Genomic DNA, 22,530 nt, shown 5'->3' on the forward strand with positions numbered 1-22,530 from the left:
TTTCTTGCTTCCCACATCCACCGCCTCTACTTTTAAACTGGGTCTCCTATCTTTACCTGCTTTTTACCAACTCTTCCCTATCCTTCCTGCTATCATCATCCTCCAGCGGTGCATCCTCATCCTCCCTTTCCCTGCCTTTCAGGGTGCGGTGCGGCGGAGACAGTGATTGATCTGGCTTGGAGGCTGTCGGTGGGCCCTCCTCCTCCTCCAGTGGTTATGAACATGAGGCGGGCTGCTCTTCATAGATTTTTAAATTAGTGTCAGCTTTGCCCCAAAGATGTGTTATTGACTGATGAAATAGAAACTGAGCTCCAAACACTCAGTCCTTCCCCAGAGTTTTCCCCAGCCTGGTAATTGAAAAAGTGTGAAGGGAGTGTGTTCAAGGGAGCATGCAAGTGTGTGTGTGTGTGTGTATGTGTGTTTGTGTATGTGTGCATGGAGACTGTGCACTCTTTATCTCTACTGGAGAAAAATGCACGGCGCTTGCTTGACTCAAGATTCAATTGAAGTATCACATAGGAGATCTTTATCGTTTTACGCACTCTGTGAAACATGAGCATTATGTGCACCTTTAATCCCACAAATACAGTACGCTTGATGTAAGCCTATGGAGGCACGCTTAGCAGGCTATAATGTGTCTGAGCTCCCGACAAATCCCCCCCCATTGTTGCACATCCCACATCTGTACGTCTTAATCGTTCTGAGTGTGCGCAATCTTCAGTCTGTTCGATATGTTTGGACAAAGCCGGCATTGGCTGTCAGTGCAGTGCTACCTTGATGCTGATCTGCTGTGGGGGAAGCAGACTCCCCTGGCCATTTCCACAGCTACAGTGCTTTTCTCTGAGATGTTATTCACACATCAAACTCACTTTGAGGGTGAAATGGCCTTCCTCTGTGGTGTTCTCGAGGGCAGGGGGAAATTGACGGGCAATTGTGTCAATAACTTTGTTTCCATGCAGCTGTAAAGCAACTTTTATGCAAACTTTTGAAATGTCGCAAAAAATAAAATGCAAATTAAGCGTGTTTTCATCAACTGCGAATAAATTGGCTTCCCGAATGTAAAAAACCCCCCACCTCCACCAGAAAAAATGTAAAGATTTGATTAGTATTGGGCAAGTTGTTGTAGTTCTTGAGTATCTGCAAATGTTGGTCATATTTCATGCTTTCATCATTGTTTTCATCATGAAGATGAAAACAAAGACGTGCACTTGTGATATTCTAATATAGCAACTAATGGTCATACAACCATGATGGAGACTTATATATGTTACATGTTCCTGGAGGTCGTGATGATCATAATTTATATTTCCAAATGTCCAAAGTCACTTTTGAACTGTTGTGCAGTGAGGATGAATGTCTATGCAGGCCTCCACTCTCCCTTGTCTAACAGTACAATATACAGTTACATCAGAGTGTATTGTGAATGATAGGAACGGGACGATATATCGAAATTCAATATATTGCATTCAAAATGACAATATGACAATACGTATCGTGGGGGAGAAACATGAATCGTGATATTAGCTAAATTTTATATTATTTGTACTTTGTAATGACATTTTTGACACAGTTTATGACGCAGTCAGACTTTGCTGTCATTGAACAACATGACCATTTATTTATTACATCGTATCGTGGTTGTATTGAATCATGAACCCTATATCGCGTATCAAATCGTATCGTGAGATAAGCATATCATCCCATCCCTAAGTAAATGAAATGAAAGAAACCTTCCCAGCTCTAACTAATACCTCCCATGTTGTGTCTTTGTTATTGTCCTACAGGGTCAGACATGGCCATCTTTTGCCTGCTGTGTGGAAAGCGTTTCCAGACCCAGACGGCGTTGCAGCAGCACATGGAGGTCCACGCCGGCGTACGCAGCTACATCTGCAGTGAATGCAACCGGACTTTCCCCAGCCATACCGCACTCAAGCGTCACCTACGCTCACACACAGGTCAGTGGAAGCCCTCTCCAGCCGTCTGCACTAGGGTGGTATGGCTTTAGATTCCTTCATGATATCATTTGAAGCATGGGTATTATTATTTATTTATTTATTTTTTATTACAGGCAAAAATACACATAACACACACGACAATATGACATGACAATATATCCTCACAAAAAAGAAAAGAAAAATAAATAAATAAAATAATAAAATAAAATAAAAAAATAATAATAAATAATTTTTTTTTAAAAATAATAGGATCCCTTCAGTAATTCAAATAATTAGATTGACAGTACCAGTGCATTTTGAAACTGAAATATACATATGACAGGTAGAGTGTATTTAGAGTTTTATATAGTCCCACTCTTCACTAGAGCAAATTTTTTCCCATTTCATATTGTGTTGTGCTACTTTGTAATGGTTTGTAGCAATTATTTTTGCATGGGTATTATTTCTAAAACGACATTTTCAAGACATCTGAAACTGTTTTTAAGACTCAAAAGCAAGTTAGCTATATATGAGACCTTTGAAGGCTTTTGTAGAATTGAATTTAAAACATTAACACATTTTAAGAACTTGCAAAAACACCCTGTACATAAGAAACACAGTTATAGTTGTTGCCGTTGTTGCTCCAACGCGTACTGTTTTTCTCATAAGGACAGCTTTGTTCCTCATATTCCACAATGTGTTTGGATTTGAAGTGATGAAGAGGAATCCTCTTATTCTGGTGTAGCTTTCATACCGTTGATGCGGCTCAGCCTTAGACTTCACCAAAATGCAAGCCGCTCCATGTGTTATGGTCTTTTCAAGCATAGCATGAATTGAGTGGCCTTATAGGAGAATACCACAAAATGTATTTTCTTCTCTAAGTTGAACACTATCAAATTAGCATTTACGAACATCAACAGTTTTCTTCCAAAACTAGAAACCAGCCAACATCAATTTTGCAGCAAATGAAGCAAGTAAGGACTGCTTAGGACTGACTGGTGATGAATGGTCTTTGTTATCAGCAGCTCAGAAACCTGGTTTTCTAACTATAGGTTATCAGGTCAGATATTCACAGGCCAGTATCCAACACCAATTGGCACCAATAGAGATCCATTGGGTTTCTACCCAACTACGAATAGACAAGGGAGAAGTGGTTCATGTTGGTAGTAGGGATGTGTCAAAAAAACATAATATTTGAATCTTCATTCACAGGGAGCAATGGCAACTTATGTTTACATGACATGCAGGTTGAATGTCGGCACAAAACTTTCACAGTATGATATTATGCCGCGCTAAAAATGTATCTTAAAACAGCTTTGGAAACTGTTTTGAACTGATGTCAGAAAGCTATTTAGGTTCCAGGTACCAGCAACAGAAATTTTTTGTTGCTATATTTACATGGGTTTTCAACATTGGTGGTCATATCAACATCTATTCAATGGGCAGTGATTCTTTTTCTCCAACAACACAGTCGACCATGAGGAAATGGACTTGTGCACGAAAGAGCCAGCAGAAAACTGCATCATGGATCCAACTGTAGCTTATAATACAGTGTAAAATGCCTTTTTTTTTTATTTTAAAGGCATCGTGTTATCCCTGCCCAATCACAGCGCTACTTTAGGACAGCTGAGTAAACAACATGATCCCAGGTCATTTGTGGAACGAATTCTGCTGCAATCAGACGAAGCTTATTTACAGTGACATTTTTTTTTTCCCCCTCTTCTTCAGTCCACTAGTAATTTCCCTCAGTGCTGGCTCTGTGCTGAGGCGAGGCCGGGATACTAATACATTGTTGCAAGGGAGCAGAGGTAGCCGAACGGATGCGGCGATTCACGGCGAAAAAAGAACCCCCCCCCTCCCCCCTCTGTAACCATGACAGAATATGAACACATGGAAATGAATCCCATTTCGCTCGCGAGGGGATGGATGCTTTTTTTTTTCTTTTTTTCTTTTTTTTCCCCTTTCCCTCCCTCTCTCTTCCCACCCAGCCGGCTGTCTGCGACCTTAAATAACAGTCTCACTGTCAGAGCCGATTTAGCTCACCGGCTCACGGATAAATATTTGAAACGAAAGGCAGTGAGATGAGAGCAGCCGGCCCTATTTACAAGTCAGGCGAACACGCCATTAGTGTGTGGTGTGTGGTGGTAGTTTCGGGGGTTGGGGGTTGGGGGTTGGGGGGGGGGGGGGGGGACGAAAGCCAGCTCCCTGTACTGTACCAATGCACACATCTGCTTTGGCAACCAGACATTGGAAGAGGACACGAGCGCCGTCTCCCATACACCTGCCCACCCCGGCCATGCAAATGTCATCCCCGGCTCGTCTCTCCGGCTCCAGATGAGACTCGCGGTCCTTGTGCCACTTTGAACCTCATCCTTCTGTGGGCGTGTGTTAAATCACAATGAGCCAGCCGTGAAAGCAGTCGTTTAACTATGATGTGGAGCCTTTTGTTGGGGGGATTATAAAGTCAGCAACTCACCACAGTTATCGTCGCGCCAAAAATAAGTCCTAATTTTAAAAAAAGGGGGGGGGTGCATAGTGCTGCTCGGCATTTGCCCTTTGATGTTAATAATCTCATTCATACTTAGCTGGGTAACAAGGTTAAAATCATGTGTAAAAACAGACAGGGCTAGACAGCTTATCTACCTCAGGGTATAAACCAAAAGTGGACCTGGCCTGTTTATTTCTGGACGGTTTATTTTTCTTATTTTTTTTTTTATTATTATATATTTATTTATCCATTTTTTTTAGAGACATTTGTGCACTGCCCTCCTCCAGCAAAATCCATCATCTAATTTCTCTTTTGTTGGTGTGCCGCAGATACCTCATGTCATCAACTTTTTTTTTCCATTTGAATTCGTTAACTGAATTTTTCACAATTTTGCCATATTCCCTATACAAGATCATAATGTGATATAAAGAACATACAACCCCTCTGCCTCCCAAACCACCCATGCTACAATTGCTAAGCAAATATAATAATACAAGAGATTTAAGTAAAAGATACATTTTGTGTCCATCTTTCCCTGTAAATATTTCCTCCACATGCAGATTTTTATTTTTTTTTCCCAATTCTTGAAAAGGTTTTGGGTTTGAGCCAAACACTGACCCTGTTTTAGCTTCCATCTACCAGTCTCTCCAGTAATTTACGATTTTGTGATTGCAATAATTAATGCAAATTCAACTTATCCTCGCCATATTTACAAGAACATGCAATTTTGCAAAATGACTGCAATTTTTCTGCATGAAATGGCCAAATCATCACTTTATTTATTAGAAAATATTCCAATCAAACCAAACGTCAACAAACTGCCTTGGCCAGACCACACTGAGTTGGAGTTTCATTCACCCTACTAGTGTAATAATAACTCTAATAATCAATGTACAGGTAGAAAAAGTTGAGTCACTTTGTTTTTGTTTAACCTGCATTATTATTAGTTTCCAATTATACTGAGCCTTTGGTTTGCATACTGTTGGAGTCAAAGTCTACTAAATGGATACAGGTTCCTAATCATGAAACATATTCAAACGGAGTGGTTTTATTAGATATTTATTGAGCTAAGGTGTATCTATTAAAACTGGAATCCAAGCACAGTATTTTCCTGGCTGTGCTGTAACTCTGAGCATGTTTTTTTATGCACAGAAAATTTAAAAAAAAAGGATGAGCTCTAAAGGATTTCCAGTAGTTTCTGTGATATGCAGTATGCTTATTATCACCGCAAGTGATTATGGGAGATAATTAGAAAAATCCCATTCTTAAGTGCCACTTTAACAATTCCCTGCAATTTCACTGCAAAAACACATTCAATTCAGCAAATCGCATCACAATTTTTGAGAAAACCCGCCTCAAAATCAAGCATTTTTGGTCACAATAATCCACAAAATCCTGGACAGATTGAATCTCCAGCTGCAACGAAGAAAGTGATAATCTACGAGATTCTTGTTTTGTTTTTTTTATTAGAAAGACCGATTAGCGGTCATTGCGTTTGTGGTTTTCACTCAATATAGGCACTGGCCCAACACACTGTAATAACAAAGACACTCAATGTAGACTGCGGCTTCTTATATTTCCTCTACATTGTTATATTTATTTCGCACAAACCGCTGTTGTTACTTACCGTAAACATACAACGCATCACTTCCTGTGCAGCCGAGGAGAGAGGAACCCCCACATCGGCGTTTAGAGCAGCAAATGTAAAAACTGTCATGAACTGGCTTTAGGTTGAATCACTATTGTATGGTATCAATCGGCAATAGAGAGTAGCGAAACGGACATTTATGTCTATGAAAAAAGTTGTGGATTGCTACTTTAAGCACAAGCATGTTCCAAAGACAACTGCTGGCTGTTTCATTGCACCTGACTGCTGGCTTATCTCTGAACGCAGCCTCGCTGATGCAGGCTCTGACATTGGATCGCCACATAGGACACAGAAGAAAAACAGATTTAATGGCGCTTATTTTGCCCGTCTTAATCTCGCGTCTCTTTCCTCAGCGAAGGGTAAAACCTCCTCGTTTTCCTCTCTTCCCTCTCTCCTGCTCTTAATATGCCGGGGATGGTACATATACTTCCCTCCGTGTCGGTCCTTTCCTTTTCATTATCACTCTTGCATGTATATGGTCACTAACGCACACACACACCCACACACACTATTGTGCAATGTGGGCTCATAACAACGGCAGGCATGGCAGACTCACCGTCCCCCTACTCTGATCCCCCCCCCACCCCACCCCACCCACTCGCCTCTACACAGACCAGGCCTTCGTTAATATTCTGTTGTTGTGCACCGTCTGTGTGTGAGTGCGTGTGTGTGTGTGTGTGTGTCTGTGTGTTTTTTAACTCCAAGCCAATTTGCTGTCTGCTGTGGCAGGGTGTTTTGTGTTCGCAGCTGTATTTGATAGTGCTACAGCCAGAGAAAGAGGGAGAGAGAGAGAGAGGGAATTGAATTGAATTGAGAGAGAGAGGGAGTGAGTGCATGTGTTGGGCCTGGCAGTGACAGAGCCCGGTGATTTACAGCCTCTTATCGTATAATGAACACGCCCTCAGTGCCCACGGGCACATACACCCTCAGCAGGGCTTTGGGGTGTCAAAGGAGGTGGTGGGGGGGTGGGGGTGGGGGTGCACAAATGTAGAGGCAGGGTGGTGTGGGGGAGGTTGGAAGACGCAGGTGGCGGCGCTCGGGGGCACCCAAGGGTCCACTCACCATGCCACGGTTCCACCTCACTGTGCCGGGTCCTCATCTGTGGCCTTCCCCGCCATTAGGAGCCCACCAGCCAGAGAAAGAAAGGGAGGGAGGGGCGGCTGAGCAGAAAAAAAGAAGGGATGAGAGAGAGGAAGACGCAGGAAGAGGGAAAGCAATAGTGACAAGTTTCTGATTTACGGAGGACGTATCGCCGCGATTCTCCGGCGCCCGCGAGCGTAATGTATTCCTGACAAAATGAAGTCCCGTCTGGCGCTTCAGATCTCACAGTAGAATGTGATTATAGAATTGTCTCGAGAGATAACCGTTTGAATTTTTTTTTTTTTTTAAAGTTCGAGGACTTTATTAGCCTGGAAATCCTGTAAGGCGACATCAGTGAGTGAAACGTCTTCTTAGCATGTGGTGGTGTTTTGAATTTCACTCTTAAGTTTCAATTTTGTCACTTCCTGTGGGCGGAGAAGTGACCATACACCGACACCAGAATATAATTTGGGTGAATGAAGCGAATCTGCAGCGTCTCAATTCGTGGGGAGCAATATTCCACTTAGTTTTAACATGGGGGTTATTTGTCACTTGACCACCATGAACGCCAGAATATAAACTACTCACCAAGATCAGATGCAGCTGCAAGAGTTTGTAGCGTTCAGATTTTTACTTCCCATTCATTTGAATGAGGCCACAAAAATAGAATGAAAACTGACATTTAACACATTTGTGATCCTGCTTTTAAGACAACAAAGCATACACTAAAATTAGGATTTAAAAATAAAAGTAGATCCGGTCTCCCAAACAGGAACTATCTCTCCTAAATGGTATCCTTCCGCTATGTTGCCTTCTATCAATAAAAATGCTATTTGGCGAAATAATGTTCTAAAAACGTTGGACCCACAGTCAATTGAAAATCACAGCAGCAGGATCTGTTGTTGAATCTGTTCACCAACGTGTTAAATGTCAGTTTTCAGTCTATTTTCGTGGCCTCATTCAAATGAATGGGAAGTAAAAATCTGAACGCTACAAACTCGCCCAGCTGCATCCGATCTTGGTGAGTAGTTTATATTCTGGTTTTCATGGTGGTCAAGTGCCGAATAACCCCCATGTTAAAACTGAGAACGGAATACTGCTTTAAGTCAAAACACTGACTTTGCACATAAGAAAAGACAGCCTCCTCTTTCCCCACTAATTCGACGCAACGTTTTTTCGACGTTTGCCAACGGCAGCCGCTCGCAGAGCAACAGGACACTGAGCGTAAACAACCCTCCATAGGCTTCCTGTGTGCATTAGCATCCTGCTCGCCAGTCTGATCGGGGCCCTAATTAAAGGCAGGTGAATCCGAGCTCAATTATTATTCCTGCGGCGTTGCGCGAGCCCGCCGAGCTCCGTGATGGATTGTGATCTCTGCTGTGGCTGAAACGCTAGAAAGAGCACAATGTCTTACAGCGGGAGCCACTGATAACTTCATGCAGACAAATAAAGACTGTCACTTTTATTGATTTTTACCCTCCTCCACACCCCAGCTACCCCCACCACCACCACAATATACACCCACATTCCCTACTCCCTCTCTGTCTCAGTTTTACCCCCCACCCCACCCCTCCCCACCCCACCCCATCAAAGCATCCCTTTTAATGGGAACGCTGCAGACATCACAAGGCATCAAAAAAGCCCTCCTCCAAAGAAACAACCTAAAATGTGAGCAGCATTTAAAAGGTGTCCATCTCTCATCCCTCTCTCTCTCTCTCTCTCTCTCTCTCTCTCCTCCTAAATAAACCAGATAAACGCACACATACTGTACATATGGACACAATAAAAGCCCTGAAATACGCGGGGTGCAACAGAAATTGTCTCGTAACAGGAGGGCGGCGGTGGCGGCACATAACGAGAAATGCAATTTATTCCCTGGCACGTTGCCGCTCGGACAGGCAGATAATGAAACGCGTAGGTCATTGACGGTGACTTAAACCTTCAGCGGTGGAGTGAAATACATTAAATATCCGGAACGTTACATGGCTGGGAAGTGTGGCATGGGGGGGGGGGGCGGGGAGGGGCAAATGACGTAAGGAGCAGCTCCTCATCAAACACGGGAATACAATTAGTCTTTGGGCTGCTGGTGAGGGCCTCCTGCAAATCATAATATCCCTGATCATTGACATCTGAACATCCATTAGCACCGCCCTCCGGGGGCTAGTTTGAAGAGCGGAATTTGATGCTTGTTGTCTTTACCCGACGTCGGTGTATCGTTTTCATTTTCGAAGGCACACATGCTGTAGCCCATAGCCAGCGCGGCCTCAAGGGATTTCATGAAATGAGGCAAATGTCTTTGAATGCAACAACAAAAATGACAGGCTCCACGCACAAAAAAATGAAAGAAATGCGCTTCCCCACCAGGAAAAGATTACGTGAAGGAGTCACGACCAGAAACAGGCAGTAGATTGATATTGAGATAGCATGATGGAAAGTAAGGGTGTGGAGGTCGGGGGGGGGGGGGGGGGCGGATACAGATAGCTCCGACTAGGCTTGGGCGATATCTAAAGTTTTATATTGTGATACTGTCCCGCCAAAATATCGCGATATTCGATAATATTGAATATCGGAGCCGACCCCAGTTCAACTCCAAACTGATGACAAGAAGTTTTGATTTTCCGTGAAAGTTTTTCTTATTTAACTATGACTAAAACCTGAACTCCAGATTATTTTAGTTACCTAACCTTAACCCTAATATCAACATCAGTATCTTAAAAGAAGCTTGAATGCTAGCAGTAGTGGAGCTGACGTCGGCACGTAATTGTCATCAGCTCCTGTGTATTCAGTATTGTAGGCATTTATGCATCCATGAATGCAATCAATATTGGCACACGAAGCCCCAGCATAGTCAATATTACATCTCATGCCCACTGAACAGCCTATGATGATGGTGCTGACAGGCTACAATCATTTATCACTATACACAAAGCAAAACAATCAAGGCAATCGATTTGTAGAGAAAGACATCTCCTTAAGACAAAAGATGTGTCGTCTTTGACCTGTGTTGAATCAATCGGCTGATATTAGCACCTTTAACTGGGTTTAGTTTGCTTACCAGTACATATCACTAATATGGCAGCCATTATCCTACTAGGCCTAATCCAAAGAATTATCGTAATTATTTGTGGAATAGTGTCAGTGCTGCTTGGTAATAACATGGTAAGCTGACAGATGGTCAGTAGGTAATATTACCTATCAGCTAATCATGAACATATAATAATTTACTAATATGTAAAGCTGAACAGTATATGCTCAAGAGCACATCTGTCTATTGTGCAGTTTCTGTGTATAGGGGTATTGGGTGATTTTCTAATTATTTAACATCAAGTTCTTTGTCATTAGAGATGTAAGTGAGTGATAATTAAGCCAGTGGGGTATTGGTAGAGCGAACGAGTGAGATTTACTCTTATCTGTATAATTACTGTAAGCCTCCATCAGGATATAATCTATCTGCATTTCCAAAACAAATAGTGCTGTATATTGAGCCTCTTACAATTTTACATGTTATGTAAGTGTCAGATACTGTATGTTCCCCCTGCCACCTGTTGGATATCATTTGAAGGATTTTTGGCAAAGTCTTTACCAGTCATTTGTTATTTATATAAATGAATAAATACATACATATTTTAATTTTTATTAAAATTACAGTAGGTTAGGTCATAAATATAAGTTGAAAATAAGGTTAAACTGTAGTTCTATATTTTCTTCAAAAATATTTCAAAATGATTTGATATTTTCAAAACTGTGGTTGATATACTGGCTGGTTTAAAGATTTTCTTTCTTTAAAAAGAGTTTCATTTTTCATTATTAATGCATACTTGTTTTATAAATTATCATTGAAACTGCCACCAAGGCCATTTCCTTTGATCAATAATTACAGAAAGTTTAATATAATGTTTTAAGGTTTGTAGAAATCACAGCTGACATGATTGTAAATAATGGCATTAATATCAGCTAATAATATGCAGTATTATAATTTATGCATAATGGTGAGAGGTTACAAGAATCTTTACAGACCCTGAATTTATCTAAAAAGCATACTGATTGATATTTAATTATTAAGAGAGCCTCAGACTCTCTGTATTTGTCAAGTGCAATAAATGTGAAGGAATTTGTCTTGGTGGCATTGGTGCAGAGACAAACTTAAATAGCAACACAGTGCATATGGACAAATGGTGAAAGAACAACAGGACTTCAATTGAAAAGGCACATACATTCAAAACTCTACTTTTGTATGTACATTTCTCTCGATGGTCATTATCACAATATCTTTAAAATTGTCAAATTAATAATGGAGTTTTACTGGCTATCTAGGAAAATTCCCTTCTTAACCCCATTACACAATCTGGTTTTGGGTCAATGCATCTAAACGTCATAACTGGGTTAAAATAACCCAGGTAAGCTCATACTCCAACTATGAGAAAGCTGGTTAATTTACCTGGCTTCCTTCCATATTAAACTAGTTATGGCAATGCCATGGAAACAGCTTACTGCTTTTACTTTTGGTTTTCTCTGTCAGGGCAAAGTCAGACTCAATATTTGTTTCCCCTGTACCGGAAATGAAGTGACTATTGCTGACTCTAAGAGGGAGGGGGAATATTCTGTTAATTGGTTTATTCATGGTAACAGGGAGACTCCGTCACCGGTAATCAAAGGTTCATCTAAACAGCTTAACCTGAATAAGACCTTACCCAGAATATGACCAATAGTCAGGTTAGTTCGTGCATGTAAACGGAACCAATGATTCACTCTTCTGTCCTTTTGTACATTATCCCATCCTTACTTCTGTACCTCGAGACAAGCTACAGAAGTGTTGTTGTTTCATCTTTCTGAGTCATGCATACCATCTGCGGATTGAAGAGAACCTTGCCTTTCATCCGTCTTTCAGCAGGCGACCACCCGTTCGAGTGCGAGTTCTGCGGGAGCTGCTTCCGAGACGAGAGCACGCTGAAGGGCCACAAACGCATCCACACCGGCGAGAAGCCCTATGAATGTAACGGCTGTGGGAAGAAGTTCAGCCTCAAGCACCAGCTGGAGACCCACTACCGTGTGCACACAGGTGAGCAACACTGGAGTTTACGCATTCTTCAAAAGTCTCAAGTCTTGAGGCACAAGTCTCAAGTCGAGTCCCAAGTCTAAATGTAGATTATCAAGTCAAGTCCATGTCAATATCAAATCTCAAGTCAAGTCTCGAGTCTAAATGTAGAACACCGAGTCAAGTCAGAACAAATCAAGAGTCCAGTATCAATTTAATATCTTAAAGAAAACAAAATATCTAGGACTTTTCGATGCAGTATAATTTTAATAGGATCAAAACTTGGTAAGTGCATCATGAGTTTGATTTCTATAATCAGTTTCAACTCCAATAAATTCAATCATTCCATCCAGAATTTAAATTCAGTCATCTGGTGGAACAGATCTCATCAATCTAAGTCATTTACATAAACACAAGATCTTTTGTCAAGACTTTAGAAACCTTTTCAAGTCATCAAAGTACAAGTCAAAGTCAAGTCCCAAGTCACCAGAACCCAAGTCAAGTCTCAAATATTCTCTTCATGCATTAAGTCAAGTCTCAAGCAATTAAAATTGTGACTTGAGTCTGACTCGAGTCCAAGTCATGTGACTTGAGTCCCCACTCGATGAGAGAAATGCATTTAGATTGTAAAATTATAGATGCTTTAAAAAATTTTGGTCATCTTGACATCATTGATACTGTACATGATGAATAATGCCAATCATAGTATAGCTGAAAATGGGGAAAACATTTTTAACATTATATTCTATGGCATTTGGAAGCATATTAATTCTAACTAAAAGTTAATGAATTTGAGTCTTTCAGTGGATAATGCTACTGATTGTAATTTTAAGTAGTTTAACCTAACATTGGTCAAACATTCCCCAGCAGTGAGATGTCATCCGTTACTCTTAAATGTCCGTAACACACAATGATCCCTAATAATTTCAAAAAATACTGTAATAACAACAATTTAACAGACAATAATGTCTTGTGAGGCTTTCACTGCAGCTATAACACCAGAGACATAATGTTTCATGGACCTCAACTCTGTCATGCCCCTTCAGCTATGTTACAGAATTCAGATTATATTGTAATGGGAAGGTGGCATGGGCAAGAGGTAATAGCAGTGTGGTTGTACGATAATGACCCACTGAACAATGGCCTTGGGACTTTTATTTTGAAAAGAACAGAACAGAAACTGGGAATGAAAACTAAACAAAATAGCATGCCTCCATTGGAGCGTATACCTATCTACTTCTCTCTGAGCCGGTCCATTACCTGGCTTACCAGTCAAACCAACCAAATCATAGGTAGCTATAAAGGCTCACTGCAGTGTCGGTCCAATCCAAATACCAGTAATTCATCTGTCATACACTGAGGGCAGCATCTCTTTATCTCTGGTCAGCTCCAGCTAACAAGATCAACAAGGTTCCAGTGTGTCTGGACTCTGGATCTGGCTATAGTTGAACATTTCAGCACTTTTAGCACCATTATGACGCGTTCACGTAATATCTAATTTCCCGTAAATTCGGCATACCGACTGGGTAAAAGCATTCACATCAGCCTTCTACTGGTAGTTAGAAGTATAGGACATGTGGGAATTTTCTGTAGGCTCCGATATCTCCCATTTGGCATCACAAATTGAAGAAATGTGTCAACACAGGTGGCAGCGAATCCACTGATGCCGGCAGTCCAAGGTAATAAAAATAAAAATGATCAATTATATTCCCACTAATATAAACAACTCAACTTACAAAAGGCGAGCAATATCTGCTGCAGGTCCTTCATGGTTGATTTTATATTCTTAGATACAGATTCTTTTGGATGTGACTGTACCAGAGCTAAACACATGAATGCTTCCAAGCCGTAGCAACGAGATCATCCCATTCTTCCGCTTCTGCTTCCTCCAAAATGACATAAACGTGGCGTTATAACCCTTGGCCCCCTCACCATACAATGATAGTCAAGATGCCACACGAGTGTAACAAATTGACGCAGCACATGTAGCCTTTCGAAGGGCTCTGATGTAGGAAGTCAGTTCGAAATCGGCAACTAGATGAATATCTTTTCCAAGGGCAAACTGTAGACTTGCTGCTGTGATACTGTAGATGAACATCTCAGAAGGCCTCCCTATTGATCCCAGTGTATTTACAGCCCCATAAAGATGTTGACACAATGATAAGCTTCATGCCCTTGTCAGTTCCATGGTAGGAAAATGCATGTCCCCGAGAACAAGTGCAGGCGAGGTCCCACAGTCTGAGAGTGAGGACACCACAAGTGCCCACTAGGATGGCATATAGCCAAGGCTTCACGCTTCTTCGCCATCTCTCTTTCTCTGTCCCTCTCTCTCTCGTTCTCTCTCACGCGCGCACCACTCTCCCATCTCCCATTCAATAAGCCAGCTGTTAAGCCACACTATCAAGGCAGCCTGTCCAATAATTGGCTCCCCCCCATCCACCCTTTCCCCTTTTGTGGGGGAGGGGGGGGGACTTTGCGGTAAGCCGGAGAGCAACAGCAGATAACAAGAGCAAGTGACAAGCTCACAGTCAAAGGCCACCTCGCACAAAAGGGAGCTGCTTGATGAATCATCGACGTTGGCAACCTAGCACCCCCCCACTCCTCCCACCGCTCCCCTCCCCATGTCCCAACTGCCAATGGCGGATCAATACCCGGGCCCATTTGCAATTCATTATCGGGCGGTTATTTGAGGCGATCCTATTTACAGTGTGGTTATTGTCTACACTGCTGCATGGGCCTTGCAGGGTAACACATGATAACCCGCAACACTATATTTGGGTATGTTAGGTAAACGCCGCCGTGCCCCAACCTCATGGAGGTCAAGGTTGACCGAGGATTCTTTTAAGCTTAAAAAAAACCAAAAAAACAAAACAGATAGACAGGCCAAGTGACAGACACGAAGCCAGCCATTTTGCCGGCACACATCTGTGGGTATCCAGTCTGAAAGGTGACAGCGAGCGTTGGGCCAGATCACTTCCGACAGCTCATTTCAAATGCCATTGGTAAAGGTCAGCATTTACATGTCTAATTTGCGTCTGTCGGCTTGAGCGCGGGTGGATTATTCCCTGCCATCGCTCTAATCATTAGCACATTTAGGATGGGCGCCGTTGCTGAATGGAAACGTGCCTTTTGAATGTAACAGCCCCAGAGCGAGAAACCAATGGTTGCGCTTTGATTTATGACACCTTCAAGATCCGTGTTGAAATGGCATGGTTCACATTATCGTTGATGCATTGCACAATGTGCGGGAGGGCTATTACAAGAAATTTACCCTAGTTTTGTTGATTAGGTGTGGTTGATAAAAGAAATACAGGGCAGTTTACACATAATGTCTTCATTATAAATGAATCCCAAAGTGTATTCACATTTTTGAGTAATTGGGCTTGAAATTCTTTTTTACTTTCCTAGTCCATCATAATCTCAATAAATACCGGTCTGTCTGAGTATTTACACACATACAAATGCAGATCTGGCCTCATATAGATATATAAATTCATAAAACTCATGCGGTAGTAGGCATCTTCCCTATTCCACTTACACTATTTTAGCACCACTGCCCGCTTTTGATCATTTGTCCAGTAAGCGGTTCATAAAAGCACACCAATGCGCGCAAAATAGCCCTCAATCTGGCAAGGCGGTATAGTTCCAATTTTTGATTATCTACGTTAAAAAAAAGTTTCATTAATAAACAAAATATCTCTAAAAGCGATGTTTTGACAGTGTGTTTCAGTGCTGTTCTTTATGAATCACCTCAAATTACCTTGCCGAAGATTTTGCATTGCGCGCCGCTGAATTTTATGAATATGGGGTCAGGGTTTTTAACAGGAGGTACCATACTGCAAGTACAGATTGGGCCTTAAAAGTTCAGTCAAAATCACTCAAATACAATTAAATATGGGTCCTGTGGCATCTCTGAGAACTTTATTGAATCTGTTTGGTCTTAAAAGTATATATAAACATGTTAAAATTAGTTATTTGCATTGATGTCATTGGTAATCTGATGATGTCCTGTTTTTTTAAGGAGGTCCTGAGTGGGTTTTTTTTGTTGTGGGAGGTCTTGGGATAGTAGTCATATTGGACATGAAATGCAGCAGAAAGTGTTTCTTAGCATGGACGTGAATCTTCAACTACCGCATTCGACAGTTGCATTGTTTGAGAAATAGCAGGGCATGTCTTTCTCTTTTTACTCCGCTGCACAGCATGATCTGAAACAATAGCATCGACTTAGATCCACTGCTCTAAAATCCCCCACAGTGGGGGCTTTTTAATAAAGGCAGTAATGAGAATTGATAATGACTGAACACAAAGGATTTCTATCCTTTTAACCACTAGAATAATTAGGGCATCATTTTGCTAGATGCTAGAGGGATAGTTTTATAGACCTGCCTGGCAATGTGTTGATACTGATTCTCAGAGGTGAACAAACCCACACAACTTGTATGCTTTTTATTATTTTATGATGATCATTTCAATGACTTTAAAGGGTTAGTTGTTGATCAATACCAATGACTCAACGATTACCTGGCCAGGTAATGAGATTTCTGGCTTTCAAAACTCACTTTCTGGCCCATACTTTGTATTGGAACAAAAACTCCCCACCCATTGGAATTTCAACCCCTATCAATGTTGTTGCAACTCCTACTGGTCACACAGCACACAGCACATTCATGTTTACTGTGATGCTTTATACCAAAGGATAACAAATGGACCAAAGAGGCAAAAGGTCTAACATTGTTGAGTCCAGCTTTCTGATCAAAATCTTGGCTAGTGCAACTTTAATACATCTTTAATTGATTCCCACGCCAAATGAATTTACTCCCCCGAAAACCACTCACAAAAATCTCACATCGCACTTCAACAAGTAAATCATACTGTAATTGAATTGCGCTACACCAGGCTAACACAGTTGTTGTCTCCAACCCTACTCCACCCCCCCTTTAGGTGAGAAGCCATTTGAGTGCAAGCTGTGCCACCAGCGATCCAGGGACTACTCGGCCATGATCAAGCACCTGCGCACCCACAACGGCGCCTCGCCCTACCAATGCACCATCTGCCTGGAGTACTGCCCCAGCCTGTCAGCCATGCAGAAGCACATGAAAGGCCACAAGCCCGAAGACATCCCCCCAGACTGGCGCATAGAGAAGACCTACCTGTACCTCTGCTATGTCTGAGACCGGGGGGGTGGAGAGAGAGAGAGAGAGAGAGAGAGAGAGAGAGAGAGAGAGAGAGAGAGGAGATAGGGGTTGGGGGTGGGGTGGGGTTGGAGGAGTTGGGCAGGGGGGGGGTTAATTGACCAGATGAGGAGTAGGCATGGTGGAGCGGGATGAGATAAGAGGGCGGGAGAAGTCGAAGAATTGAGGAATGTTATGACAGAGACTTGAAAGCGAGAGGGTTTGTTTTCTCTTTTTCTTTTCATGCAAAGGCAACGACGACGGACGGGGTAAAGGGCGGCGGTGGTGGGACAAAGGCGCGAAGGAGAGGAAGACTTGGACACGGAGAGAGAGATTCTCCACCACTTTCGGATTCACCGGGTCATTCACTACATCTGCAACTGTGTTATTGTTTCAGGTCATGTCGTTGCAGCGGTGGTAAAGTGAGCGAGCTGCGAAGAAGCGACTTTTTGGAACGCCACCCGTCGCTGGTGGCGAGAAAGCCGATTCTCAAGGGCTATCTAAACACGCACATCCTCGCCATCGAGAACCTAATCCTCCACTCCATTGTTGTTAGGGTGCGATCACACCTACAGTTCATTTTCTTCAGTCTCAACCCTAGTGGAAACGTTTTCTTTGTTGTATTTTTGTATTTGGTTTGCTAAGATTCACACTGCCCAATTACAAGCAAACCCAGGCTTGTAAACAAAAGTCACATGAACTCACAAGTAGCTTGTTTATTGGACAGAGTTCTGGTAACCTGTCATCCCGCTGGGTTAGAGTTTTTGGCGCTGAGGAGTCAAAACAAATCCGATTCCAGTCCCTGTAATTTTAGCGAAGCATGACTGGACTGCACTCGTTGCCGTAATTTGAAGAAATAGCTGAGTAAGAGCTTCAATCCAGACTGGGGTTTGCCGGCGCTTCAATTTGTTATGCTAGGTTTTCCAAGCAAGAGTAACTGCTGGCTATAATATGTCAACATCTGTCTCCTTAAAACCTTGCATTTTGGAGTTGTTTCCTGTAGTTGGTTCGGATTACATTCTCAGCCCTCATAAACCGCACCGCAGTTCTCTTGGGAGAACTGAGACTTTTCAGGCGTCTCTCTGCGGTTATTTGGTACCACCTGAATTTGAATGCCATTGTTCTCACCTGGCCAAATAAACTGAACTAAAGGAGTAAATAATCCAGAGTTCGGATAAACTGCTTCGAACATGCTTGGCATGAATGTGCCCTATGTCATCACCACCCCAAATGGGAAATTGATCTGTTTTGACACCTCCTATTAGCGCCGCTGACCGGTAGGCCCTCTGACCTTCCCGTTATTCACAGAAATCCTCCAAGATGGCCTCTCCAGATCCCTCAGAGCCCAGTAGTGCCAGTCAGATAGCCCCTGAGAATCAGCAGCAGAGCTGATATGACATGGCATATGCAGTAGACAATACAGTTGAACTGGACAGATGGGGGCACTAATACACGGCAAACCGGGCACTCACCTGGTTGTAAGGGGAAAAGATGCTAGCGCCGATTTTGTTGGAAATCTCCCCAGTCTTCTCAGCAGTCTTCCCTGGTTCTGCATCTCCGTCAGATAAGGGCTGGAGGAGGTCGAGTCACTGCTGGCCACCCACGGTTCTCCCCAGAGAGCCAAAGTCTAACTTACGTCACTTTTTTCACATTATTTTTTTTTTCGCTCCGCATCTTAGTTTATCATGGCTTGATTGCACAGGTAAAACATATTACGACAACAGTCTCTGTTTGATGTTTCTGCAAGATATATATTTGTCAGAGGGGCAGCTTGCTGAAAAAAAAATACGGCCACTCTGATATCTCTTAAACCATAACTCTCTATTATGCCACAATAACTCAAGCTTATCCATTTTCTCTCAGCAATAGATAACTGGACTGGTATTATCAATGTACATTTTAACCGGATGACTATCGACTATTTCACACTAAAGACGAACTACACAAACTGACACATGAAACAGTAACACTTTTATCACAACCGCTCTCATGATCTGTCCATTTACCACAGTTATGGCAAACAAAATGAAAAAAGGCTGCTTTTGGTGGGAGTGCTGTGACTTGGAGAACTAGTGGTGAATGTTTTTAAGAAATGCTTGTAATGCCTTAGCTGTTATATGGCATCAAACCATGAATGTGAAAGACTGCAAGCTGGGGTTTGGACTCGGCTGTATCACAGTTATATTTAGCGGGTAATGCTGCGTTCCGTTCAAAGTCGGTAAGTCGGAATTTCCCAGCTGGTAGGTCGTAATTACAACCTGTGTGAGTTCCAGTGGTCCAGATCAGAAAAAGCACGAGAGAAACATGGACGCTCACGAGATTTTGTTTGCCCAACGTAAAACACTGTTCCCGATGCAGCAGCTAATGGTATGTTAAAGATATTTGGCAGCGTTAGCTAGCTAGTTAGCATAGAATGTTAGCAAGTGTAAGTGCAACTTTAGATTTAAAGTCTATTATGTTAAAGCATTTACCACATAGGTATTTTGATAGATTTAAAGAGTAACTAAACCCCAAACCCCAAAAGTCGGGTACTGAACTGGCCAGCTGCTATTGGCCGGTCTTTGTGCCAGGTGATGTCACCACCTGTTGTACTCTATGGAAGATGACATCACCTGGCACAAAGACCAGCCAATAGCATTTGGCCAGTTCAGTAACCTACTTTTCACCATTAGGTGTCAGGCTTCACCACAGATTTAGGTGGGGTTTAGTTACTCTTTAAGGTCATTCGGTGCTGAAAGTCGAACTTTAGTGTATTTTGAGGATTATAAACATGTTAAAAGTAATGCTGTGTAGCATTTACAGTGTATGCCACCATGTTGACATGACGTCAGATAGCTGAAGTTGTCCTAATAGGAAGATGGAATGTCAGACCTTCTGACGCCTCTGGAACGCAGCATTAGACCTGTTACGACGTGTATTGTAGCCACAGGTATTGCAGTTTCCCTAAGGCATTACAAGCATCACAGCAAGTCACAGCGTTACCGGGGGATAATCACATATCCGAATGACTGGCAGAAGGGGGAAATTCACTGATTGGACGAGAAACGGCCCACCCAGCTTAGGGGGCGACCAGTAAGACGACAGAATAAATCAACTCTTTCTCTATGGTTTTGTCCCTGCGCTGTCCCTGCGTCTCTCGTCTCCTACTATTATTACCTTGAGTTTGATCTCAACACATTGTACTTGAATTACCTCGTTTTTGTGACCTCATGTGCTTGTGTGTTTTTAATTTTCCCTTTTGTTTCATTTGTACACTTTTTTTTTTGTTTTGTGAGTGTATGTCAGAAAGATGCATTGCACAATATGAAGCAATGTGTACGCAGAAAATTAAGTGCCACGGTGAAGAGATTTTTTTTTTTTTTTTTCTAATGTGTATTTCTTTGTGCATTACTTGTTACCAAACTTGGTATTATTAACCCTGCTTGTTGAAGAGCCGGAAGGTTTGGTCATTTGTTATAAAAGCTACCTCTAAGTTGTTAATGTTTTCTTTTTTCTTTTTTTTCTTTTTTTTTTGCAAAAGCACATTTTTTTTGTGTGTGTTTGTGTTTTGCATTATTTCATCATTGCTACTTCATCTCATGCTTTTCAAATGTTGATTTATGATTGTCTGTTTGTGTTTTTAAGCGACATTTATATAAAAGGGTAAGAGATACAGTAGTAGAGGTTGATAGGATGGGGGAAAAAAAAAAGTCATTCAAATGGATGTTTATTCTTCTCTTATAGTCTCCCCCTGCCCCCCGACCGTTTAAAAGAGCAGAAAAAAAGCAATTTTGAAGCCTTAAGCGTGGAGTAAGAGGGATGCGCGGATAAGAGGAAGTACTCGTACTTTTTAAGAGGGTTTAAAAACAAGAATTTAAACTTGAAACTATGTGAATAGAATTGTAGTTTTGTAATGTGAAACAAAAAGAGGGTTCATCGACTGCTGAACCGCCCGGGACAGGTCATATTTGCAGTGATGCAGAGTGCGTTGGACAATTGGAACTGCAAGTGGTAATCAAAAAGAAAAACTAGAAGGTTAAAAATAGAGATTCTCTTGGTCGACGAGTTCTCTTGAAAAATGAGTGTATTCCTGAACAAGAGCCAACAGAGGCAATTTGATATATAAAAATTGTGATATTTTTGTATTCAGTGTCAGTCCTTTTTCCATTTGTCGAGGGTTACAGCAGGGCACAAATATTTGTATTTTTTTTTTCTTTTTTTTACCTAGTTTTTTTTTTCTCTCTGGGTGTGAAATCATTTTTGCCTTGCTCCTCTTTGATATTGTTGGACATAACAACGTGTGTGAACATATTGTAGTAAGTGTTGCTTTCTGGATGTCAATTGCATTGTAGGTGAAGGACTAAATCTATCTGCCACAAATTTTTTGTGAGTGTGTGTGTATGTGGAAAAAGGAAAAAAAAAACAACAAAAAAAAAAAATTATGTAAAAAGACGGGACGGCAGGGGGACACTGCCAACCGACCAATTAGTACTTGTCATTCACAATTTTTCAATCAAACTTGATTGTTGACATTTTTTTTGTTTTTGTTTGTTTTTTGTACTTGAAAAAAGAAGAAGGGATGGCATGTCCCATGGTGTCTTGCCATTTTATTCTCAAACACTGTGAGCTGAGGGGCTTTTTCACCCTCATATAATATCCATCCACTATAATAATAATACCCAGTCACGGCTTCATCCGAAACCCACCATAACCCAAGCAGCTGATCAGTCACGTTATTCCTATCATCGTCCTCTGAATGTTTTCTACTTCGTCGTGCGTGGGTGTGTGTGTGTGTGTGTGTCAAAGAGGGTGTATCTGTACGTGCGTGTGTGAGCGTGTATTAGTGGAAAAATGCACTAATCAGATCAGATACAAAATAAAAACAATGTTCTATGCCACTTTTTTTCTCTATGTTGGAAAAAAAAAATCTATATATATATACATTGGCATCGATATAGTTCTTCCCTCAGTGTTCCTCCGATGTTTCTGTACTATCTTTGTGCCTAAAAATGGAAATTGTTCAACAAAAATGTCCATCTATATCTGCTTAGTTTCTGTATTTTCAGAAGAAAATAAAACGGTGTCTCCAGCGGCCTAGGGATGTCATGACGCTTTAAAAGTACCTGATTTTTTTTTGATTTTTTTTTTTAAGGGTTCTGAATACTGCAGGGCTTCTTTTCCTCAAGGACTGCAAT

The 22,530-nt window shown here is 41.7% G+C and overlaps 1 protein-coding gene across 2 annotated transcripts in view; it reads left to right on the forward strand.

Moving 5' to 3' along the window:
• Positions 1-17,356, forward strand: part of zbtb16a (zinc finger and BTB domain containing 16a) — a 136,675-nt gene extending 119,319 nt beyond the window's left edge. For both annotated transcript variants that reach the window (XM_071926969.2, XM_071926970.2), the window contains 3 exons: positions 1,785-1,955; positions 12,042-12,209; positions 17,127-17,356. In XM_071926969.2, the coding sequence (XP_071783070.1) occupies positions 1,785-1,955; positions 12,042-12,209; positions 17,127-17,356 (569 nt within the window). The remainder of the gene's footprint in view (positions 1-1,784; positions 1,956-12,041; positions 12,210-17,126) is intronic.
• Positions 17,357-22,530: the final 5,174 nt, after the last annotated feature.

The sequence above is a fragment of the Centroberyx gerrardi genome, chromosome 11 (genome assembly GCF_048128805.1).
Source record: "Centroberyx gerrardi isolate f3 chromosome 11, fCenGer3.hap1.cur.20231027, whole genome shotgun sequence".
Lineage (NCBI taxonomy): Eukaryota > Metazoa > Chordata > Actinopteri > Beryciformes > Berycidae > Centroberyx > Centroberyx gerrardi.